General features: G+C 46.4%; 1 protein-coding gene across 2 annotated transcripts in view; it reads right to left on the reverse strand.

Moving 5' to 3' along the window:
* Positions 1–2,633: 2,633 nt before the first annotated feature.
* Positions 2,634–21,158, reverse strand: part of LOC128760024 (plexin-A1-like) — a 153,187-nt gene continuing 134,662 nt past the window's right edge. Inside the window, exons 21-32 of one of the 2 annotated variants that reach the window (XM_053866907.1) lie at positions 19,997–20,139; positions 18,649–18,905; positions 13,237–13,303; positions 11,222–11,368; positions 10,802–10,961; positions 10,609–10,712; positions 10,290–10,386; positions 8,653–8,843; positions 6,303–6,472; positions 5,912–6,124; positions 5,690–5,840; positions 2,634–5,406 (exon numbers count right to left, since the gene is read on the reverse strand). In XM_053866907.1, coding sequence (XP_053722882.1) covers positions 5,311–5,406; positions 5,690–5,840; positions 5,912–6,124; positions 6,303–6,472; positions 8,653–8,843; positions 10,290–10,386; positions 10,609–10,712; positions 10,802–10,961; positions 11,222–11,368; positions 13,237–13,303; positions 18,649–18,905; positions 19,997–20,139 — 1,796 coding nt within the window. In that variant the 3' untranslated portion in view covers positions 2,634–5,310. Of the gene's footprint in view, positions 5,407–5,689; positions 5,841–5,911; positions 6,125–6,302; positions 6,473–8,652; positions 8,844–10,277; positions 10,387–10,608; positions 10,713–10,801; positions 10,962–11,221; positions 11,369–13,236; positions 13,304–18,648; positions 18,906–19,996; positions 20,140–21,158 lie in introns of both variants that reach the window. The other variant, XM_053866906.1, reaches the window with a different exon arrangement.

Here is a 21,158-nt window from a genome sequence, read left to right on the forward strand (position 1 = left end):
TGCTGGAGGGCAGACTGAAGCCTTGCTCTCTGATCATTCCTGCACACTGGAGCCCAGAGACTCTCACCTGCAGCCACTGTGATATTCAGGGTCAGTCAGAGGAACACACTACATCGCGTGGTGTGGCTCCCTCCACCTGCGTCTTTGTTGCAGCTCCCCTCTGATGTGTTTGGGTCTTTGGTTTGTTTCGTTGGAAACCTTTGGGGCAACGACCACCAAATCAATCAAGCTTGATTTGCATAGAACTTTTCAGAACAGAAGCAGACACCTCACCGAACACGCTGAGCGGCCACCAAAACAGAGAAAGTGTGGATGTAAAACGCTCCCTGAATTCCGAGTGACTGGCGCTGAAAGTTGGCGGCAGCGTCTCTTGACTCACGCTGAGCCTCTTCGCGCACCTCCTGAAGACCCCTGACATTAATCCACTGGCAGTCGCGGCCGTCACCTTCGCGCGGCGTGGGAGCGTCTCCACTTCCCACAGGATTTAAGGTCCTATAGATGCTCCTGCCACTCACGCCAGGAGGCAGAGAGGAGAGAAGGCTGCTGGGCCGCAGCCTTGTGGCTCAGCAGCATGAAGGAGGCGCGGGGTGAGGGGCCAACGCAGATCAGGGCTTTATCAATTATGGCAAGAGAGCGGCGCATGGAAGCCGCCGCGGTGGCGGGGGAGGCAGAGGGTGTAGAAACGAGCATCTTGTGCTTTGCAAGGAATTCATCATAATGCTCACACTGCAAGATCATTTGCCTCTTGACAGGATCATTATGAGATTCAGTGCTCCCACCACTATTATGCAATTTCAGCGGTCCTCCTTTTCTGGAGTCTTAATTGAATTAGCCCGGCTGGTTACACATGGTGCAAATGATAACATTTTCTGTCTATCTAGGCTCATTGACTCCAGGAGCGGGGTGGGGGAGGAGGGTGGGGGGCTCCGAGACGGGCCCGTGTGCAGAGGTGTGTGGACGTCTGACGCTCACAGCTGTTCCTCCATGTGTTGGTCCTGGGGGCGCGTGATGCTAGACACGTTAGCATTAACACCTCCGGAGAACAAATCCCCAATGGCCACTCGCCTATGTTCCCGTAAGGATGATGGATAACGCCCGAGCGGTTATGAAAGGCAGGCGGGCCCAGGATGGAATCCATCATGCTGCAGGCTGACTAGAAGGTTAGGAACAGTTTCAACCTCACTTTGTTCCTCGACAAGAGCGATGAAAGGAAGCAGAGCTGATGGTGATGAGCGTCACGTTGGTGTACACGCTAACAACACGCTATCACCTGTCTGTTGAACTGCTCCGTCCACGTGCCGTCGCCCGCTCGTCCTCGCAAGTCCGAGTCCTGTCCATGAGCTTCTGCAACTTCATCTGCAAGTTCTATTTTAAAATGTTGAAAATCCCTCCACACGTCTTAACACCTTCACAAATGACTTTTAATCTGTTGATAGCGCAGGAAATAGCTGCCATTAATGGGAGTGCTTCGTTGCACTTGGGAGCTTTTAGCGTTTGTTTACGCCGACACAACAGTGCTGCGTCCTTCTCTGCTTAACTACTTGAATCAGTGGCGAGCCGTGCGCTTCACACCTCGGCCTTCAGTAATGCCCGACCATGTCTGAGCTCAATAAGTAGTTCACCACCGTGACCAGGGGTGGCGCCGTGACCTCTTCAGTCCTTCCAATTCCTATGACCGAAGAGGAACAGCACTGGAAGCTAATCGTTGCAAGAAGCTACTTCAGACTGTCATGTCGAAGTCTGTGGGCAGCTGTCATCATCGGCAACTTCTGCCTTGCAAGTTTCTGAATAAAATGAAATATTCCTGATATTGTGCTATGTTTTACAAAAACGATAGAAGATGAAGACTTGCAGATCATCGTTGTCGCAAGTTCAAATGATGTCAGGTTGGTCACGTGTTCACCGCTGACATTGGCCAAGACCAAGGAACACACTGCGTCAGGTTCCACACACACCACTTCTCCATTGTATAGAAGATTATCAGACACCATTAGTTTGTACCTCCGCTGCGTAGCTGAAGCATCACCCAGACCGGTCATAGTTGAGCTAATCGGCTACATGCCAGTTAAGTCCAGCTATTCTGGTGGAACCTGTGGGTGGTTTGAAGGCTGACTCTGACGTTCCACTTGATGATTGTCACTGAGTGACGCCTGCCGAGCGAGAATCGCAGCACCGATGGATCCAAATGAAGTGATAGAACATGCCAAGATTTGAAACTAATTCAGAAAGTTTTCGGATCCGGCGCAGAGGCCTGATTCTGCCTGATTCCTGGCTGCCATGTGGGAAAGCTCCTACGAAAACGTGGCCGCCAATACAGTCAGTTTCTGGCAGGGGCAAACAAGGGCATTTTTTGGGTTGTGTCTTGTGTCGGGACCCACAGCTACAGGAGCCCTTCACTCTGAGGACATTGTTTCGATGGCCGACAAACATTTGACCAGGCTGAATTTGAAAGTGGGACTTAATGTACTTCTCACGACACGTTTTGCAGTAAACACATTCAGGATGGCCACAAGTCTGAGTCTGCCGTCGTAAAGACAAGTCTGTGGTCGCAGTCGAGTGGCTGAAGTGGAAAAAAAGAAGATAAAGGAAACATTCAGTGATGCTTTATTTACCAAAAAATGTTTAATCTCTCCTTGATGCGTGTTTATTTACAAGTAGTAAATCAGCAAAATAGGAAATAACACAATATTTACAAAATGAATGAACCTGCAAACATGTGACTTCAATTCTGAAACTCTACAAATGTATCAGGTATTAAAATTCCTTTGCCGCTGACTTCTTCTGTCTGGGATTTGACGTGGCTTCCGTACAGAAAGCAGGCGAGAGAGGCTGTCGGTCCACAGAAGGAGCGGGAGACGAGAGGAGGGGCAGAGAAACAGGCTCAATCCTCACATTTGTATCGTTTGTTTTCTCCCTCAGCAAAACACCAGCTGAGTCTGTGCAACATGCGGGATAATGACGGGTGGCTGAACCTCCTGGACTTGAAGATGGGGCCAGTCGCAGAGGCATGTTGTCGCTGGGCTGATGAAACACATCAACCCGCTCACCTGCCACTTAGCGCAGTGAATTACAACCAGAATGTGGCACTAATGAATCGTGAACCTGAGAGTGAATCCACAGCCTTTCAGAAGACTGACGGATCGCTGCGGTCGCGTCTCCGCTGAGCGAATTCTGATCAACAGGAGCTGCGACTTCACGCCCACGACAGCCAGCGCAGCAACTCGTGCGGAAAGATGCTTTCTCCTGTAATCTTCCCGCCTTTTATCAAGCTGTCACCTGCTGAGCATCGACTCCAAATATAGTTCCAGGGCAACGAACATCAAGAGGGGAGTCACGCAGCTCACTTTTTCTGGGGGCGAAAAGACTTTAAAACTGCCGCCAATTACTTGAAAGGTCCTAAAAAGGTCAGACAATAAGCCGAGGATAAACTTTTATTTCCAATCTAAGACATGGCTGAGTGCTGAGCTGCATTTGGGCTAATAGAAGGGCATTTTTGGTTCTAGAATGGGACTATTTGTTGCGGAATATTAAAAGACCGATGCACAGACCCAGGAGGTTTTCGTGAGAGTGGACAGCATGAAGGACCAGCATCAGATCACAGCCTGACTGACTGATAAACAACCAAAGAGTTGAAGCAGCAGGTCACATTTGCATCCACAAGACACAGATGCTCATTTTACAAAATCCTAAACTGTGACTCGGGTCAAGTATTTCAACCTTCAGCGCCACCTGAAGAGAGCTTTTGTCTTCTGTGTACCGTAAATATGTCTCACAATGTACAATTTACATGATAAAAAAAGAAAAGAAAAATTAAGACAAAAACGACCTGATCGCAAAATGACAACGCATGAAAAAAAAAAAGCTAACAGTTGTACAAATGAAAACATCAACAAACAATTTACAGACCACAGTTTGGTTTCTTCGGCAAGCAAGATCCAGAAAAGGAAAGAAACGTCCTCATAGTTAAAAACGGTGACTTAAAAAAGAGAACGGAATCCTCTTAATGTAAAAAAGCTTAAGCCACACATGGCAGTAAGGGTGGGGGGGTGTGTCGCGGATGAACACTCCACCTCGGCGTTCCTCCAGACCCCTAAAAGCTAAAACTCTGCCTCTGCTCGACCAGAGGTACGAGGCGGGTGAGAGATGCTCCTGCGCTTCCGTTTGGGTATTACCGCTAAAAACTGAATAAAGGTGACTCCAGGCTAAAAACGGATTTCCCGTTCTGTTCGGATCCGACTGCCGCTTCGGTAAACAAAGTCTCCCAGAAAGAGCCGGCACCTATGGGACCGAGCCTCGCGTTTGCAAACACGTAGTGCAACTTTACTACTTCATCGATCGGTTTCTACTTGAGGAGGAGGCGGCGGAGCTAGATGCTAACGTTAGCTAGCGCAGTGAGGATAACGCATGGTTCCCTGAAACCAACAGATTGCACTGAATGAGTCTTAAAAACAAAATTCTTCATGTCGTCACCATGAGCGGCGGGAATGGTCCGACCCGAGATTGTGAAAACATAAGCTTCCCGTCCACAACGGCTCAATCTACTTTTCAGTCACGAGGCATATTTAAAATCATCTGGTTGCACATTCCATCGAACAAAATGTCTTTGCACTAAACGACATTCAAAGAAAACATGGCACAGTACGACGTTTCTTTTTTTTTTGTCTGTGTTGCTTTTTTTTTCTCTGCAATTGAAATATGGAAATCTTTTGCGTTTCGTCTTTGTGGTTGTTGGCTGAAAGAAAAAAAACAACTCTTTTAAAAATGTATATATAATATCTATATAGTCTTCCTTTGTAACGTTTCTGTAAATTGTGCAAAATCAGCAGTAATACGAGTGGCGAGAGATCGGAGAGTGGGCAGCTGATTACACTGGAAAACAGTTGGAGTCACATGACTGAGAGCGCCTCTCTCCATTGGCTCATCCGATCAGTCCAGTCTGAAAACAAAGCCATGAAAGTCTTTTTTTTCAGCTTCTTTCGGGACTGTCATCGCGTCAAAACTCCAGGAAATAAATTCAAGCAAATCACAAAACACCAACATCCACAAGAATGAAAAGCTTCGGTTGATCTTTTCGGCGTGTGCGGCCTCATCTCCCGCAGACACGCGTCGACGCCACTGGGCGGTGGGGCGGGGGCGCAGACAGACGCACACGTACACATCAAAGCACAGACCGTCCAGTTCTGCCGAACCCCCACCATGTTACAGTATTCTGCCTTCATGTTTTTGCAGTTCCTATCGTTTGGAGTGGAGTTTTTTTCTGTCCTGGTGAGAGGAGGAGGAGAGAGACGGAGGGCGGGGCGGGGTCCGTCCTCAGCTGGTGATGGCCATTGTGTCGATCACCTGCTCCAGCTTGCTCCTCAGTCTCTGACGCCGTGACTGCTCGTCCCGCTCCAGCGACGACAAGATCTGAGGAGGACGACAAGCTCCACATTAACAACCGCTCTCATCTAATACTGTCACACATACATAACCATTTCACAACTGGAAAACTAAGGAAACTAAAATCTTGTTTCCGACAAACTTAAGCGTATGTGTGGCTTATATTCAGTGCTGAATTCATGGTGGCAGTAACTGAAAGTGCACCGTCCATGTTATAAGGCTGCCCAACAGGGGTCCCACCTGTGACTCGGACTCTCTTCATATTTTGGCACCACAGTGTAAGGCGCCACTGGCTCTGAAGTGTGCTCACCTCATCTTTATACTTGATGATGTACGAGTAAATCTCGTGCAGCGCGGACATGCTGTTGAACTGGTTGGCGTGCAACCTGGACTGCTCTGCCAGGTAGGCGCTCATGTCCTGGTCACTGATGGCCGACAACCGAGAGATGTCCGAGTAGTACCTGAGAGGGTGGAAGAGTGGGTTGGTGTGTGCATTTAGAGGCGGAGGCGACACATCAGGTGACTCGGTTACCTCTCCACCCAGTTCTTGTAGTTTGGGATGTCTTTAGCGTAGAGCAGCTTGTTGGACGGCGAGTCCTTCCCGAGCTTGTGCTCCGACGTGGAGCAGGAGTCCATGAAGGTCTGCGCCACCACAGACAGGCAGGCGTCTGTGATGCTGTTCTTGTGGATGTCGAAGACAAACTGAGGGTTTTTGATCACGTTCACCCAAAAACGCAGCGGGAGACTGAAGAAACAGGGAGAGACAGAAAGAAGCGCCGGCGTTAGAGGAGGCTTGACAAGCGATTAGGGCGCACGACGCGCGCTTGGCTGAGGCGGGGGGGTGATGGATGGAGGGAAGCAGACGTGACAAGTCGCTGGATTCCACGGCGCTAAACACGTGATGATTTTTCAAAGCAACTCACCAGTTGCTCTTCCAAGTGTGCCGCACGTCCGGGTCAGATATGGAGTGTTTGTCCGCCTGCTCGTCCAGGAAGTCGAACATGTACTTGATGGCGAGCGGCAGGGCGCTACCGCGGTGCGCCGTGCTGAAGATGGTCTCGAACAGGTCGTCAACAAACTTCTGCAGCGTGCCCTGGAACCAAATGACAAATACATTCTCTGATCGGTGCTGCTCTCCAGGTTTCCAGTCTCACAGTGGAGCACAACACACAACTCTTCACTGCTCATGTAGGGCGGGCCGGCTAGAACTTCACTATATTGTAGGGCTGCAGCTAAGGATTATTTTCGTTGTCGACTCATCTATTTATTATTTTTCCGATCAGTCGACTACTCGCGATTACCTTTGTTTGGACCTATCTGGAATTTCCATTTAACCTAAAGTTGCTTAAATCATCTCACTGTGATACTCCGACACCATACATTATTAAACAAGTATATAAAAATAATGACACATAATCCAGGAACATGTATTAACTCTGTGAAGCATGAAGCATAAAACAGTAGACAGAGAGCTCCAGAACTTTACAACGGAGGTCTTCATTGGTCCTTGAGAAGAACTTGAAATCATCACTATACACATATGTATCTCATATAAAATATCTGATCAACCTCCACATCAAAAGGTCTTATTTGAATAGTAATCAAAAACGATGTGGGTGTGTGGCGTCACAGACCAAACACGGAACACTCTTTCATCATTCCACGACAGTGTCGAAGGGGTTTGCTCATCCTTAAGACTTTTGAACACTACGACCCGTCGCCGGTCGAACTCCTCCGTGACTGAGGCAGTCAGTCGGAGGTGATGAGGCGGAGCAAGCCGACTGGTTAAGAACTAATTCCAGGAAGAGAAATGAACATATCTTAATGACTCCAGAGAATGTGATATTTTCTCACTGCTTCTCAACAACAACCACTTCTCGATGCCCATCCTGCGGCCCGTGTGTGTTTACCCCAACAGTGACACGACGCATTGATGCACAGATGTTGACGTCGACATTGTTTTGTTGTCAACATTATCTGTATACTGTAAAACACTGTCCAATCATTTAACTGTCCCACACTGGAGGCGTGGCTTCAGGGGAGCGTCTGAAGAAAGGAGGTGGGCCTTAACCAAACAGCCGCTGGATGCTTTGTCAGGATGACTGATGCCACCTTTAAATAACATGGTTCTTCTTTCACCAGTCTGAGTTGATCTTTCCCTCCTACATACTTAAATATTGCCCAGCCAAGTGTTAGGCCATTATTCAGAGTTTAAAACGGAGCCATTTGAACGACTTTCATTCAATGCTTTGCTGCGGTAACTTTCTCCTAGAGAGACACAAACCCCCTCATCTTCTCTTCACCTCATCCAAGCAGCCAACTGCTGCCTTTCCCCATCATTCTGCAAGTGCAATAGAAAGGAACAGATGCCAAAATACAAAAGACACTGAGTGCACCAGATGCAGCCTCTTTAGTACCGCAGATGAGAATATAAGTTATGATTAATTAAACAAATCTGCATCATTTGATTAGAGCTGCACACTGATTGATGGTTGGATTCTTGGTGTCTGTGCTGCGCCACGTTGAACTTCTGCGGCCTTGGTTTCTGTGAGGCATGTCATGACTGGGCAATTGATCTGGTTCAGTTCATCGCCGTAAGAGCAAAAGATGGCTTGGTCCAACGTCTTTCAGGCGAACATTCGGGGAGGCCTTGCCGAATATCCTCCCCAGAACATACAGCAATGGTGCCTCTCTCTCTTGAAATGGGTTCAACAGACAACGGAGCATCACATGGTTTACCTTGAACTGCCAACAAACAGACAGTGGAGATAGTGATGGTGAGATGGGAATTCTTAGTAGGAAGTGGATGCCAATCTTGGTAGAAGATGATAAACCATTTTGGATCTGATTCTTGGCACAAATCGTGGGAGATGATCACATGATTCATGTTAATTTCAGAAAAAAAAGCATTTCCTGGCAGAACCATGACTAACCAAGAAGGAAGATGAGAACACACGAGCTGGATGCCAAACCACCTTTGACACCACCGTGGAAAACAAAGCCTGCAGCTTCAGTCGGAGGGTCTGCAGGAATGTGTCGAGTAATGATCGTGGTATAAAGGCCTTTGAGCCCCGAGGCCACGAACAGCAGGCCAGTAACAGCAACACAGCAGCTCAATAGTCAAAGGTCAGCCTCCTAATTAAGACACACACGCTCCGTCCTGTGCAAATATGTGTCTTCGTGGTAAAGGTGGTGAAAAACATTCATGAGCTTTTAGTCCCAACTCTTAGCCGAGGTCCCCCTGGGGTGGATGAGAGACGCTGAGGACCTTACCTTGGTGGCCAGCAGTCGGGTCAGATAAATCTCCGACACCATCTTGCTGCCCCGGTCTCCCTCCCTCTGGTCCGAGTGGTCATGGTTCTTGACCAGATGCCAGAGTTTGGTGCCGCTCTCCAGGTCAGGGGTGATCATGGGGGTCCGGGATCGCAGACTGTCAGGACTGCTGGCAGTTCTCAGCATGCTCTCTGAGGGGTGAAGCGGCAGAGATGTGTGTTTAGAGCCCACTCACCAAAACCCGTTTGGATGGAGGAAAAACACAGAATTCAATGAGATACTGTTAATATGACTTCAGTGGAGGTGTCAATGAGATACGAGTTTAAAAATATTCTTGGAAAGTAGTTTTTGATAATAGCCACTTCAAAAACAGACAGATATAATTATATTATTTACCAGACAATTTACACCTAATATCAAAGCAAATGAATTTTTCGCTCATGTAAAAATCGTCTTTTCATAAAGCCCCAATGAAATGAATTTCACTTGAGGCAGGCCAAGTTGCTGACAGCAAGTTAAAAGCTCTCTTCCTCTCAGATGTCACTTCCGTCTATGAAAATACAATCGTCCATCAGTCTCCCCCCCACACCGTCTGCCCCCAATTCCACCCCCCACACTTTTGGACAGTGATCCCCCATTTTGCGACACAGAGCATTATGCTTTTAGTTTGAGTGGCTGTCACAGACTGAAAGGTTTACAGTGTCAGCAGAGAGCGAGGGCTGCGTCCGACTTGGGACTGATGAACGAGTGAGAGGATCGCTGTGGCAATGTCAAGTGTGCTGCTAGAGGACACTGGCGGCCCAAGAAGTTACGGTGAGAGTTCAAGCCTCAGTATGAGGATTAAACCTTCAAAATAACTCAGTCATTCTGATTGGGTTTGGTGAAGGTGAGCCATTTGTGGACGGTTAGGTTTAGAGTGAGAGGCGGGGGAAAGGGTTATGGCAATGAATGGTCCCCACAAAGGTATGGAAGTGAGTGTGTGTTGGCCACAGGAAGTGACAGGTGTGCCATCTCACATCTTCTTAATCAACGATGATGCATGAGTGAAAACAGCAGAGTCGTGTCACATAAAAATAAAGAGATGTGGGTCCATGTTTTCATTTTGCATCACCGTAATCTAGTCCATGTGGCTCATATTTTGTTGACTGAAATGTGGCCCAAATATCCCAAAACATCTTCATAAAGCATACTGGAGATGGGGGGCTCTAGAGGGCCAAACATCAGTGTGATAGTTTCAGCCTTTTAACCTGTTTTGCTGAATATTTTCTTTCTGACCAAAGCAGTAGGTAAGCCGCCACAGATCTGAAACACAGTCATGAGATTACACTGTTTCATAATGCCTTAAATTTGTACCCCTTAATTCACGATTACTCTTGCTTCACTCTAAGAAGCACAGACACTGAATCCGAGCTTCATGTAAGTCAGCGGAATTCCTCCACTGGGCCCTGGAATTAGAAACTCCCCAGCTGGCTGCTTTCGTCACTGTATTTTCTAAATACCAGTTCAGTAAACCTGAGGATAGATAAAACCTTTAGGAGGTTCTAACAACACTCTCAAGTGATGAAGATGACAAGTTCATAACGCTTAAAAAAAAAAAATGTACCAGCATGTACACACACACACACCTTCTCTCGTACCGTATCTGCTGAGGGATTTGGTGAAAGTGGAGGAGTTGGAGATGTTGTACGCTGAGTTCTGCTTCGGCACCAGAGCAATCACGGAGCCATCTGTCACCTGTGGAGAGGATCCACACGAGTGTTGGGCGCTCAGCAAAGTTAAAACAAAACACTCGTAAAAACGCTAAAAGTCCTTGACACACTGTTGACACGCCGCTCTTTCAATTAAAGCGGGACATGGACTACCTCGACGCATGTGTAAACAGGTGCATGCCAGAGCATTCAAAAGACGTCTGTTGAATGCAGAACTGGTGACAACAGGAGGTTTCCCTGCCAGTACCTGGTAGTGGGCCAGCGTGTTCAGTCGCTTCCAGTCGTTGTCGATCTTGGTGGTGACGTCCTCGTCCTGCAGGATGATGCGGGCCATTCTACCCTGACGCCATTCTGTCAGAGTCAAACAGATGCTTGACATTTACACATCTTTACATACTGAAATGAAGCAGATAAAGATTGCCTCGACTCTTGTCTCTCACCCAGATCCATGTCCGAGGCCTTGGGCCTCTGAGAGTACGGCGTTCCTTTGTAAACCGCATCCAGCAGTTTCTCCTTCACCTGCGTCACCGTGTCGCAGTTCAGGCTCTTTACAGTCACCTCGGGAGCGTTCTCATTCTCCGGGTTCACACAGTGCAGCGTCTGCAGACCCAGAGTGTTGCAGTGTTCAGAAGGCTTTACTGACAGCGCTGACTCGTGATGAGTGAGGGCACGACCCCATGGTGCTCAGGACTAAACAATCTTGTCACTGTTTTTTAACCTTCCGAGTATTTTTGACAATAACAAAAGAATCTAATCTTAGAATGCACGTCCTCACCCTTCCATACAAACTTGACAGACCATTTTAAATATCGAATTGTGGCTCAGACATGCGACCAACAGGTTGAGATTGCGTGACTGACCAGCGTCTTGTAGTCGATCTGCTGTCTGATGAGTTTATCCTCGCTGAGGGAGTAGCGTGCTTCTCCTGTGATCGCATCAATCGGCCCCTTTTCCATTTGCTGCTTCATGGCACAGTACAACATGAAGAGCGGCTCGCCGGCGCACTCCTGAGGAAGAGAGACACACATAAGAAAGTGGGTCAAACACCCAGACAAAGTTCCACCAACAGAAGTACACGACTAATATTGAGCTGTCTATTTAGCAGCATTGTAGCAAACAGACGGCTGAAGGGTCAAAGTCATCAACACTCTTGGATTGTAGCCTTGTTTTAGGCGACGAGGATGGGGTTCTTGGTGTGAGTGCGAGTGGATGGACAGCCGCAACTGAGGGGACGACTCAAGAAAAGTGCAAGCGGACGAGATTGATGTGAAAGTTAATGGAGGGTTAATGACCGAGGGGTGAAAAACGCTTCAAGAGGCACTTTGTTGAGTGAGACATGTCAAAAAGCCAACGAGCACTGGGACGCTGGGCTTCCCCCCCTCCCTTTCCCCACTCCGTCCCTCATCCTTCCTTCGGAGCTGCAAACGCAGAGTCATCATATTTTGAAAAGGAGAAAACACAGTATGCAAATGTTTCCGGATTGAGGTGCGACAAAAACTGCTACAACTTAGTATGTGTCGAAAATCAAGGGAAAAAAAACATTGCAGTTTTGAAGCCCCTGACAGGAAGTCATTAATGCTGTGGCGAAGCTATTAAAGGAAGGGTAGGAGGCTTTCCCCAGGAGCATCTTTTGGTATACGGCTTCAACTCCCCTTCACGCCGTGATTGCAACCAATAAACACAAATACAAAAGTAATACTTCAGTCAGCGGTGGAATGTACTTTGCTATAAAAGCAGCATCTGATCACTCAACATTGTCTATCAAACTCAACCGCCACTCTCCCTCTGTTCTCTCTCAGTCTCTCTGCAATGAGTTAGCGAGCAATGCTGTCCAGTTCTGGAGGCAGGGATAATGAAATGCAGCTGAATCCAAACTGAAGCTTGCTCAAACCACGAGGACACTTCTCCCACCGTTTGTTAGTGAGCAGAGAAACCCCAATTTGAAGTCCAACCTAAATGTAGTCAAAGGAAAGCAAGCAAAAACAAAACTGGGACCAAATCAGAGGGCATATACTGTACATATTTGACCTGCATATGAATCACAGCCTTCTGTCTGACAGCCCATCTCTAACCCAGTCCTTTCTGAGCTGACTGAGGTGTCGGTGAGTGCAGCGTTACTTACTCCTCTTTAGCCTACAACACAGGCTGAGGCAACTCCCGAATGAGCGCTTTATATCAAGATGCATGCACATGGCTCATAGCTAGGACAACATTGCTCAGATGGTCGAGTGGTCAGCCTGTGACTGACAGGTGGCTGGTTCGATCCCTGCTCCTGACGTGTTGTGTGGATGGATGGATTCTTCCAACAGTGGGGAAATTCAACTTCAGTCAGTTTACCCAAAACCATACATGAATTCAACAGCAAATGTTCCTCCTCCAGTGAGACTACTTGATGTTCTAACACTGCGACAGGAGGACTCCGTCCCATTCACTGCTCCTCTGCTATCTCAGCTCCATGGATGTGAACCTGAAGGACCCTCCTCTCACGGCCAGCCAACACCAGCTGGCTTCATCTGGGCCTGGATTACGGATGTGTGTGAAATGAAGTTAAAACAACATTCCTGACCATTCCCTCTGATTCCACATTAGACGCTGAAATGAAACGCTAAAATGAGACAGAGAGAGGTACTTCTGCCGAATCTCCTGGCTGAACAAGAACCACACGGGCATCAGGGAAGTGGACCGGCTCTTGTGCCAGTCATTGCGGCGGATGGCCGAGTTAACAGACTCTAAATCCTCAGTAAACGTTATAACATCAAATCATTTGAGGCTTCGATGTCTGCCTTCCCTTATCTAAAGCAGCAGCTGTGTTTGTGTGACCAAGTGAACAAGCTTGAAAATGGAGTGTGACGTTGCGAGTGGAAAACATTTTTACCTTCAGGAACTTGTAAAGCAGGAAGGTGAACCAGTTGGTGAGCATTTTCTCAGCGACAGACTCGGTCCTGGAGGAAACACGAAGATGAGAGATGGTTAGATTAAGGCAGTGCACCAACAACAACGGTGCCTGTATGAACCCGGTGGCTGTGATGGCAGTGCACTCATGTGAACCACTGCTGTCAACAACAGTTTAAAAATAAAGGTTCCCTGCCACAGCAGAGAACACAGGTCAAGGACAAAAGGCAAGTACCTCTCAAGTCGTTTGTTGATTATGAGAATTGCAAAATATGTTGATTTTTTTTTATTTTGTTGGGTTATTTTCGTGCTAATATTTAAAAATACAAAAACCAAATCAAAACATATATGCACATGAAATGGCGTCCTAATCATTCTTCTTCTTTACCCAGAAACAACCGTGAAACAGAATCATGCTCCAGGCTGAAAGCTGCTTAAAAAAATAAAATCCAGACTATATATTCAGCATTTGCGTCTCACTATTGATGCAGGTGTTTCTGCCATCATTACGATCCTATTGTCATAGCACTTATACAATCAAAGAGTGGAGAATAAAGTGCAGAAAAAAACCATGTTATTCAGAAATATTGAGTGTGTTATCAGCGTTGGCTGGAGCTCCATTACAACACAGCAACTCAATCTTGCTGCCCGTGGCAACGATCTGTGGTTCTGAACCAACACTTTCATCACAGGGGGTGCTTAAGAGCTGGCACATGAAAGGCAACACGCTCCACACAGCCCTTCCACTCGCTCCTCCTCGACCTCCACATGCAAACAAATCACGGGGGAAAAACAAATCCTGTTGCCGTTGGTTCCAACAAATTCCAAAGACATTCATCTTCATTAGAAATAAAGGCATTAGTATTAGTAGCTAACTGGGACCGTTAATCACGACCCCGACACATGACAAGGAAGAGAGGTGATGGGGAACGAAAAGTACAGGACTCTTATTAGAGGCGAGCAAGTTAGTTACAAGTGTGAGTGGACGAATAACCCTCTGCTTGGTTGCTGCGTTAAATGCTTCTGCTAAGATCAGCGTCCACTTCCATTAGGGAAGGCCATCATTCTCAATAAACCAGAGCCCTGTTGCATGGAAATATTGGAAACAAAACCAACATGACTCAGAGCCCCAGTTACACTTCACCTATAATGTGTTATTACTGAATTCATACACCATACCATAGCGCATTTATAAGGCTTCCTGGAAGACGATATAAATAAGGATGCACCAATACTAGCTTTTTCCAAAACAAGTACTGTACAAGTGCCGATGCACCATTGCACATTTAGTTACTTTCATTTTCCATATACGTGGTTATTTGAACAGCATTCCTCAGTATGTTTTTATTATACATGAATGACGGTCACAAGCTTCACTGCACTTTAAACTAAGGATGCACCGAGCCTACTATTGTGGTCACCACATCAATACCTGGGCTGTGAGTAGCGATCAATACCGATCCGATACCAGCGGTAAAGTACTAACCAAGTACCAAATTGCCTATCCTATTGCATGCTACTGAACCGTTGCAGCAAGGCTTCAAATTCTTGAGGATTCTTTTTCTTGCAGGCGCAGCACTGCTTCAAGTTTGGAGTGGAACGTACAGGCAGGCAACTACCTGCGAAAAGTGACGTGAATCCGGGAAAATTTCAAAATAAAGATATGTTGGTGTTATTTGCATTTTACAGTGAAACCACAGCATGGGCCGCAGCACTGCGCCGTATGAAACTGAGTTTTACTTTTGACACAAGAAACAGTTGAGATCTGATGAACTCCACCGTGTGTCTGCTCGATGAAACAGATGGTCGTGTGATCAGCTCTTTGATGACAAACTTTTATTTAATGATGTGTGGATCTGCGTGAGACGGCACAGTGATCCAATTTGTTAGTTCAGCGTTTCACATCAGTGTATTATTAACTAAACTTGTGCTGTGTCTTCTTTATTATCGATCACTCAATGAAGCGCTACCCTCAACACACGCACAGCTGACCGTGGACATCCATCCATTCATTTATTTATTTATTTAATATAGGTGGGTTATCTCATCCTCAATTACTGGTCTCTATAAATGCATCAAGTCACTCACGATGCAGCCACCCTTGTGTGACTGAGTGGAGAAGTGCCGCTCAGCTTCGGGTGGAAATTGAAAACTATTGCAGCAATGCTGTATGTGCTGTTAGCTGCAGCCATGTTATCATTATGACTGGGGCCGCATGCGACGGCAACAGCAGCACTAAACATAGAGTGTATATGCCAGGATTGGCTCCCGGATCAATGGTTTTTCACCAATCCCACTTCAAGAGGCTGGCTCGAGTCAATACCCGGGGACGGGATTGGTGCATCACCAGTACAAACAAAATGTTCTTAATTAAAATTGTTATAAATGGTCATGATCACAATATAGAATTTGAAAGAATATGTCTAATAATCCGAGTCATATCTATACTAATCTAATATTACACTCCGTGGTGAGATTAAGGGTTATGAACCTTGTCATAAATTAGCATTCATGATTATTAATATTCAGATTATCTTCTGTGAAGCCTTGTAAATGCCTTATGATGCCTTGCATATGTACCAATAATGCAACGTGGCGTTATTAGTACATTTAGACGAGACCTTTAAGTAAAGTGTTAAGAAAAACCTCCATTAGAATATGAAGGAGAAGACAGAAACTTGGGACAATGCGATCCTCAACTGTAACGTCCCGCTAGATTATATTGAAAACCTTGACAGGTTATGATGAAAACCTTCTTCTCATGTTTGCAGACAACTGAGATGTAATAAAAGTGAAGACAGGAAAGTAGGCCAGAGAGAGCAGTGAGAGCCTGTAGCTGGTTCGGGATATGAACTCCTACGCTTCCGCGAGCTTCCCATTTGACTATTGAGCAGTGTTTGATGTATGTGAAGCCGTTTCTGTTTCATGGCTGTCAGCAGAATAATACAGATGAAAGATGAGGCAAGAGGGAACGGAAGGTTGGGGAACAAGGGAAGCAAATAAACCTGGACAGAAGAGACTATTGGGCATGTCATGACTAGAGAGTGGGCAACCCAAACCACTCCTTGTTCCTTCACATGAGGTTCCAAGCTGAGCCGGCGGGATCTAAGAAGAGGAATTAGAGTTGGAGGCTACACCCTCACGACCACGCTTGCTTCTAACAGCGCAGGCACACAGCTATATTCTCCAGCATTACATACAGCAGTGGTCATCCATGCGATACACAAGGGCACCAGTGAAGAATCAGCAACGTGGTTCTGAAAATACTCGCCCCTAAAGGGCTGTACAGTAGCTAAGAACCTGGGCGATGGTGGAAGCGTAATGTTTCATGTTGCGGTGAATTGGGATTTATCGAGTGCACAGTGCTTTAGTTTGAAAACTGAAAACTTTGGTTTTTGGGGAATGACTTCCTGCCTGATTGAAGTGCTTTACTCAAGACTGACGAGGTTTCCAAGCAGCAAAAAAAGAATAGAACCATAGAAGAGCAACAGTGCTTCGCTAACCTGAGCAGTCTGTGTGAGTGACGCTGTGCAGACCAGAGCATCTCATGACAACGCTCCGCTCCACTGAATAAAACTGACTTCACGGCACTCAATGACCAGTAATACACAAAATAAATGACGCACATTCAGCTATTGTCATGACAACAGAAACTGACTTAACGTAACTACAAACGCAGCACCAAAAACAGAACTCAATCCCATTTCAAGTGCCGTGGTTCGCGGTTTTGTTTATACATTTTGCATTCATTCTGTTTCAAGTGGCACAAAAGCCGTTTTTGGTGAGAGTCAGGGGTAATAACACTGCACACCAAGTCAGAGAGAAGCTAGCTAATGTGGCCTTGGCATCTTGGCAGGACACCTGATGAGGGGAGTCTGGGCCTCTTTCTTTTGGCTGCTGCCCCCACGACCCGACATCAATGACACAGGCAGACAGACTGACAGAGATGGGACTTATGATGTTCAAAGAAAGCAACTGAAGTGGAGAAATTGTCACATTAACACAGGAGCTGTCTGCTTTATTTAGTTTCAGCTCTGTGATCATGCAATAACGGAGTGGAAAGATTAATGAGGAGTATTTCAGGTGTGCTCCTTTAACTGAGGCAGTTTTAACAGTTAATGATTCCTCATAACTGGTCACTGTTGCATTCAGCCCTATCACACCTTTCTGCACCAGTCAAATGCTCAGTAGATAACCACATTTTCTTAGGCACTGTTAATCATTTGTTAATGCTAGACTTTGACTCGAGAAGCAGGTTAGAGACTGAATAGTCATTTTGGATGTTACTAATGTCCGACACCATGTCGTGGGTACATGACTCTGGGCTGGAGAGAAACGGCTTCTCATGACTTCAATCGCTTAGCACTTTAATTCAGCATCTTTGAACGAACAAAGACAAAAAGAAACACGCTGCATTTTCATTCATCTGCAGAACAAGAAGGCTTCGTCTGCACCACAGCCTGGAACAGGTATATAGAGCCTAAACAACTCCAGCCATCTCACGCCCATCTTCCATCACAGCAAGAGACAATGGTCTATCTATTCATCTGTTCTCCCTCCATTTTCCATCGCCATCAATTTGCTCCGAGCCAAGATCTGCCTCCAGAGATTTGCCCTCACGTTCTGTCAATCATCGGTTCTTCTCTTCTGATGCTACATCCACCTCTTCTGACACTTTCGCCTCACATATTTCATTGGTCTGCGCCCCCCTCCCCCACACCTCCATTCCTCACTACACTTGTAAATCCAGCCTTTCTCTCCATCTCCTCTTTGTATCCATCCATCCCTCATAATTTCCCTTTGTGTAGCTGAAGATTGCAGTCTGACTGCCGCACTGATGTGTGTGTGTGTGCGCGTGTGTGTGTGTACATGTGCGCACTCGGGGGTGTAATCGGCTGTGACAGCAACAGAGTTGAGAGATAGCACAGAGGTGATGTCAGCACGCCTCTAAAATGATGATCTTAAATCTCAAAACTTTCCCGTCTTATTTATGACACACACTCAAAATGTGGATACAAAAACAGACATTTTCAAACGATTTTCAGCAAAAACATTTCAGCGTTTCCCATCAGGTGTTGCCACAGCTACTCGGCTTCAACCACCTCTGTCACAGCTCCTCATCCAGCTACTGCTTTCTTAAATGTTCTTGTGAATAAGGATATCAAAACAACTTGTCAGGACTCACAACATTTCTGTTGCTTGACAGATGCAACACTGTATTTTAATAATGTGACTCTGTAAGTGCTGAAAATTATAATGGTGTAGTTCATGACTTCACATTCACATGAGGGTAAAGACAAGACAAACAGTGTGCGAGGATCAGTTGGTTATTTTGAGGAGATGAGCAACTCAAAAGTCAGAAAACTGCACACATGATGTAAAAGCAGACTCATACCTTCGCAGGAGGAGCTTGGGATGGTTTTTGCTCTCCAGATTTTTGTCGATGAGGTCTGACAAAAGCTGTTTGAGGACACCTGTGGCGTACTCCATTTCTCCCTGCAGTGCAGTCATGATGAGGGAGGCCACGTTGCCCCGGTCTCGCATGGAGAAGGATCGCTGAGCCTCCAGGGTGCGGATGAAAGTCAGCAGGAAGTGCTTTTTGGTCAGCAACTGGCCAAACAACGTGAGGGCCTTCTCCACATTAGCGGGGACCTAAAGGGTTGATAAGGTGGTGAAAATGAATGAATGGCAACACAAGAGCCAGGTGAGTGAGCGAGAACAATGGTACGTGGAGGAAGAAAAGACAAAGGTGTGGGTTGATTGAAAGAGAAATGTCAGAGACAATGTTAAGAAAGGAGGCAATGGATGTGTGAAGAGCAAATATGACACACCACACTTTGGCATACAATGTCACACATGCTGATAAAACTGTTCCAAATTGCTGTCTACATCCTCCGGAAACACTTTGCCGTCTTTCATTCTGCACACCGCCTTTACCTCAGAGCAGTTCCCTCTCTGTCTAGCCTCCGCTTTAGAGAGAGACGGTCGTTTCAAGGGAGAATGTGAGCCTCGTGCAGTAATAAGAAATTGATCTGCCTGCTAGCGCGCTATAGTGGCCTGTGATTGCCTGGGCCATACAAATGAAAATCCAATGTCGTGCTGCACTTTCCCTTCAGAATACAGTTGATAGCATGAGCAGATACAGAACGTCTTGGAGCGCACCGACGCCATGCATGCATGTCGGGAGCTCAAGTGTGCATTTACAAGCGTACGCTGTGTGTACGTAGGTGTTGAGGGTGGATGGTGAAATGATGGAGTCACATGTGCATGCAGCATTACATCGTCCCCGCAGCCGAGGTTCATGCTAGTGATGGAGCGGTCTCCCCTGATAAAACAGGAGAAGTGGAGCAGTGTTTTATTGAACGTGTGAACATTGCTTTTTCAGGGGGCTCAAAGGGACTTGCTCCTGCAGAGACAATCTATCATCCGTACTGTTCCATCTGCAGCTCCCACATTGCTCGCTCCTTAAACAGAAACTTCCTTCCACTGTATCACATCATAGGTGATCCGGCCTCAAATGGGTTCCTCCCTCTATTGTTTGCTCCCAAACCCTGCCAATGGTTTTGATGGAATATTCAACGATGGCCATGCTGGATCAAACCATGTGACCATCATATTTGTACCCAATATATCATTATTGAAGTAGTATTTCAGGGATCTGCGACAATCTTCTGCTTACATTTCTGCATTAGTTTGGACCAGCCCGTGGGCGTGTGTACAACGTGCTCGCGACTGACCCGTACCTCCATCTCCTTGAGAACCGGATGGTCCTCAATTCCAGGAAACAGGACCCTCATGGCATAAGTGCGGTAATCCAGGAAGGGGATTCCTGCTCCATCCAACTCCTGGGTGAGCTCATGGATGTCAGTCTGCAGCTCTGCAAAGGCTGCAAACACATGAGGACAGAGATAACTGTGATGAAGCTTGGGATGAAGCCATAAACATAGCTGATGAGGGCACAAGTGTCATTTCACCATTTCAAAGCAGTTAATTTGACTCACAACACATCGATTTTCTAACACGCTCAGCCAATCAACTGCTGTTAAAACCATTTCCAGCAATTGTAAATTAGCGCCATGATGAAAGTCCAATACTTCATGTATTCTAGAAAAAACAGGGATATTTTGCGCATCTGCGAGGGAGAGAAACTCAAATTGAAAATACCTGGCATTTAAGAGTAATTCTCACTGACAATAAAAACAAATACACAATGTGAATATGCATCCACTGGAGTCCAGGTGGAAGCCGACATGGCAGAAGGTGCAGGGTGGGAAGTGAGAAAGAGCGATTGGAGGAAAATAAATTGTTCAGTTGCTAGAGGGAACTTAAGGATAGCAATTACACACAGCAACATGAGCCTGTGACCACACACATCCCCCCGACACACGCACACACACACAAGATATTTCCCCTCCTGCCCTACAGCTGAACACATAACCTCGTGCCCAGATGATTTATGTGAGTGCATGTGTCATTTTCTCTACACGTTCTCTGTCCCCGGTGTCTTTTCTGACCCTGTACCACCAAACACTGCCTTCAAAAACTCTTCCCAGGGGAGTAGAGAACGACATACAGTTTTAGGCAGGAAGTCTTAGGCTTCCTCCAAGATATGAAATGAATACTTTCCCCAGCAGTCGCTAACAATTGCTAGACACGCTGCACTTAGCCAGAATTGTGTGTGTATGGCCAAGTGAAAGATTAACTCCTAGGGGTGGACAATGTGGCAAAAACATCATGTCAGGATTTTTTTTTACAATGAAAACACTCTTGCAACATAAAAGATGGCTTTCAATCAGCATGGAACTTAAGTGTAATATCAGTCAACACATGACTGCTTCCTTTCATCACACAGGCATTTTAGAAGGATTAAATTAAAGACTAAAGTGCACGAAAACACTTTATTGA

This window comes from Synchiropus splendidus, chromosome 6, assembly GCF_027744825.2.
Source record: "Synchiropus splendidus isolate RoL2022-P1 chromosome 6, RoL_Sspl_1.0, whole genome shotgun sequence".
Taxonomy (NCBI): domain Eukaryota; kingdom Metazoa; phylum Chordata; class Actinopteri; order Syngnathiformes; family Callionymidae; genus Synchiropus; species Synchiropus splendidus.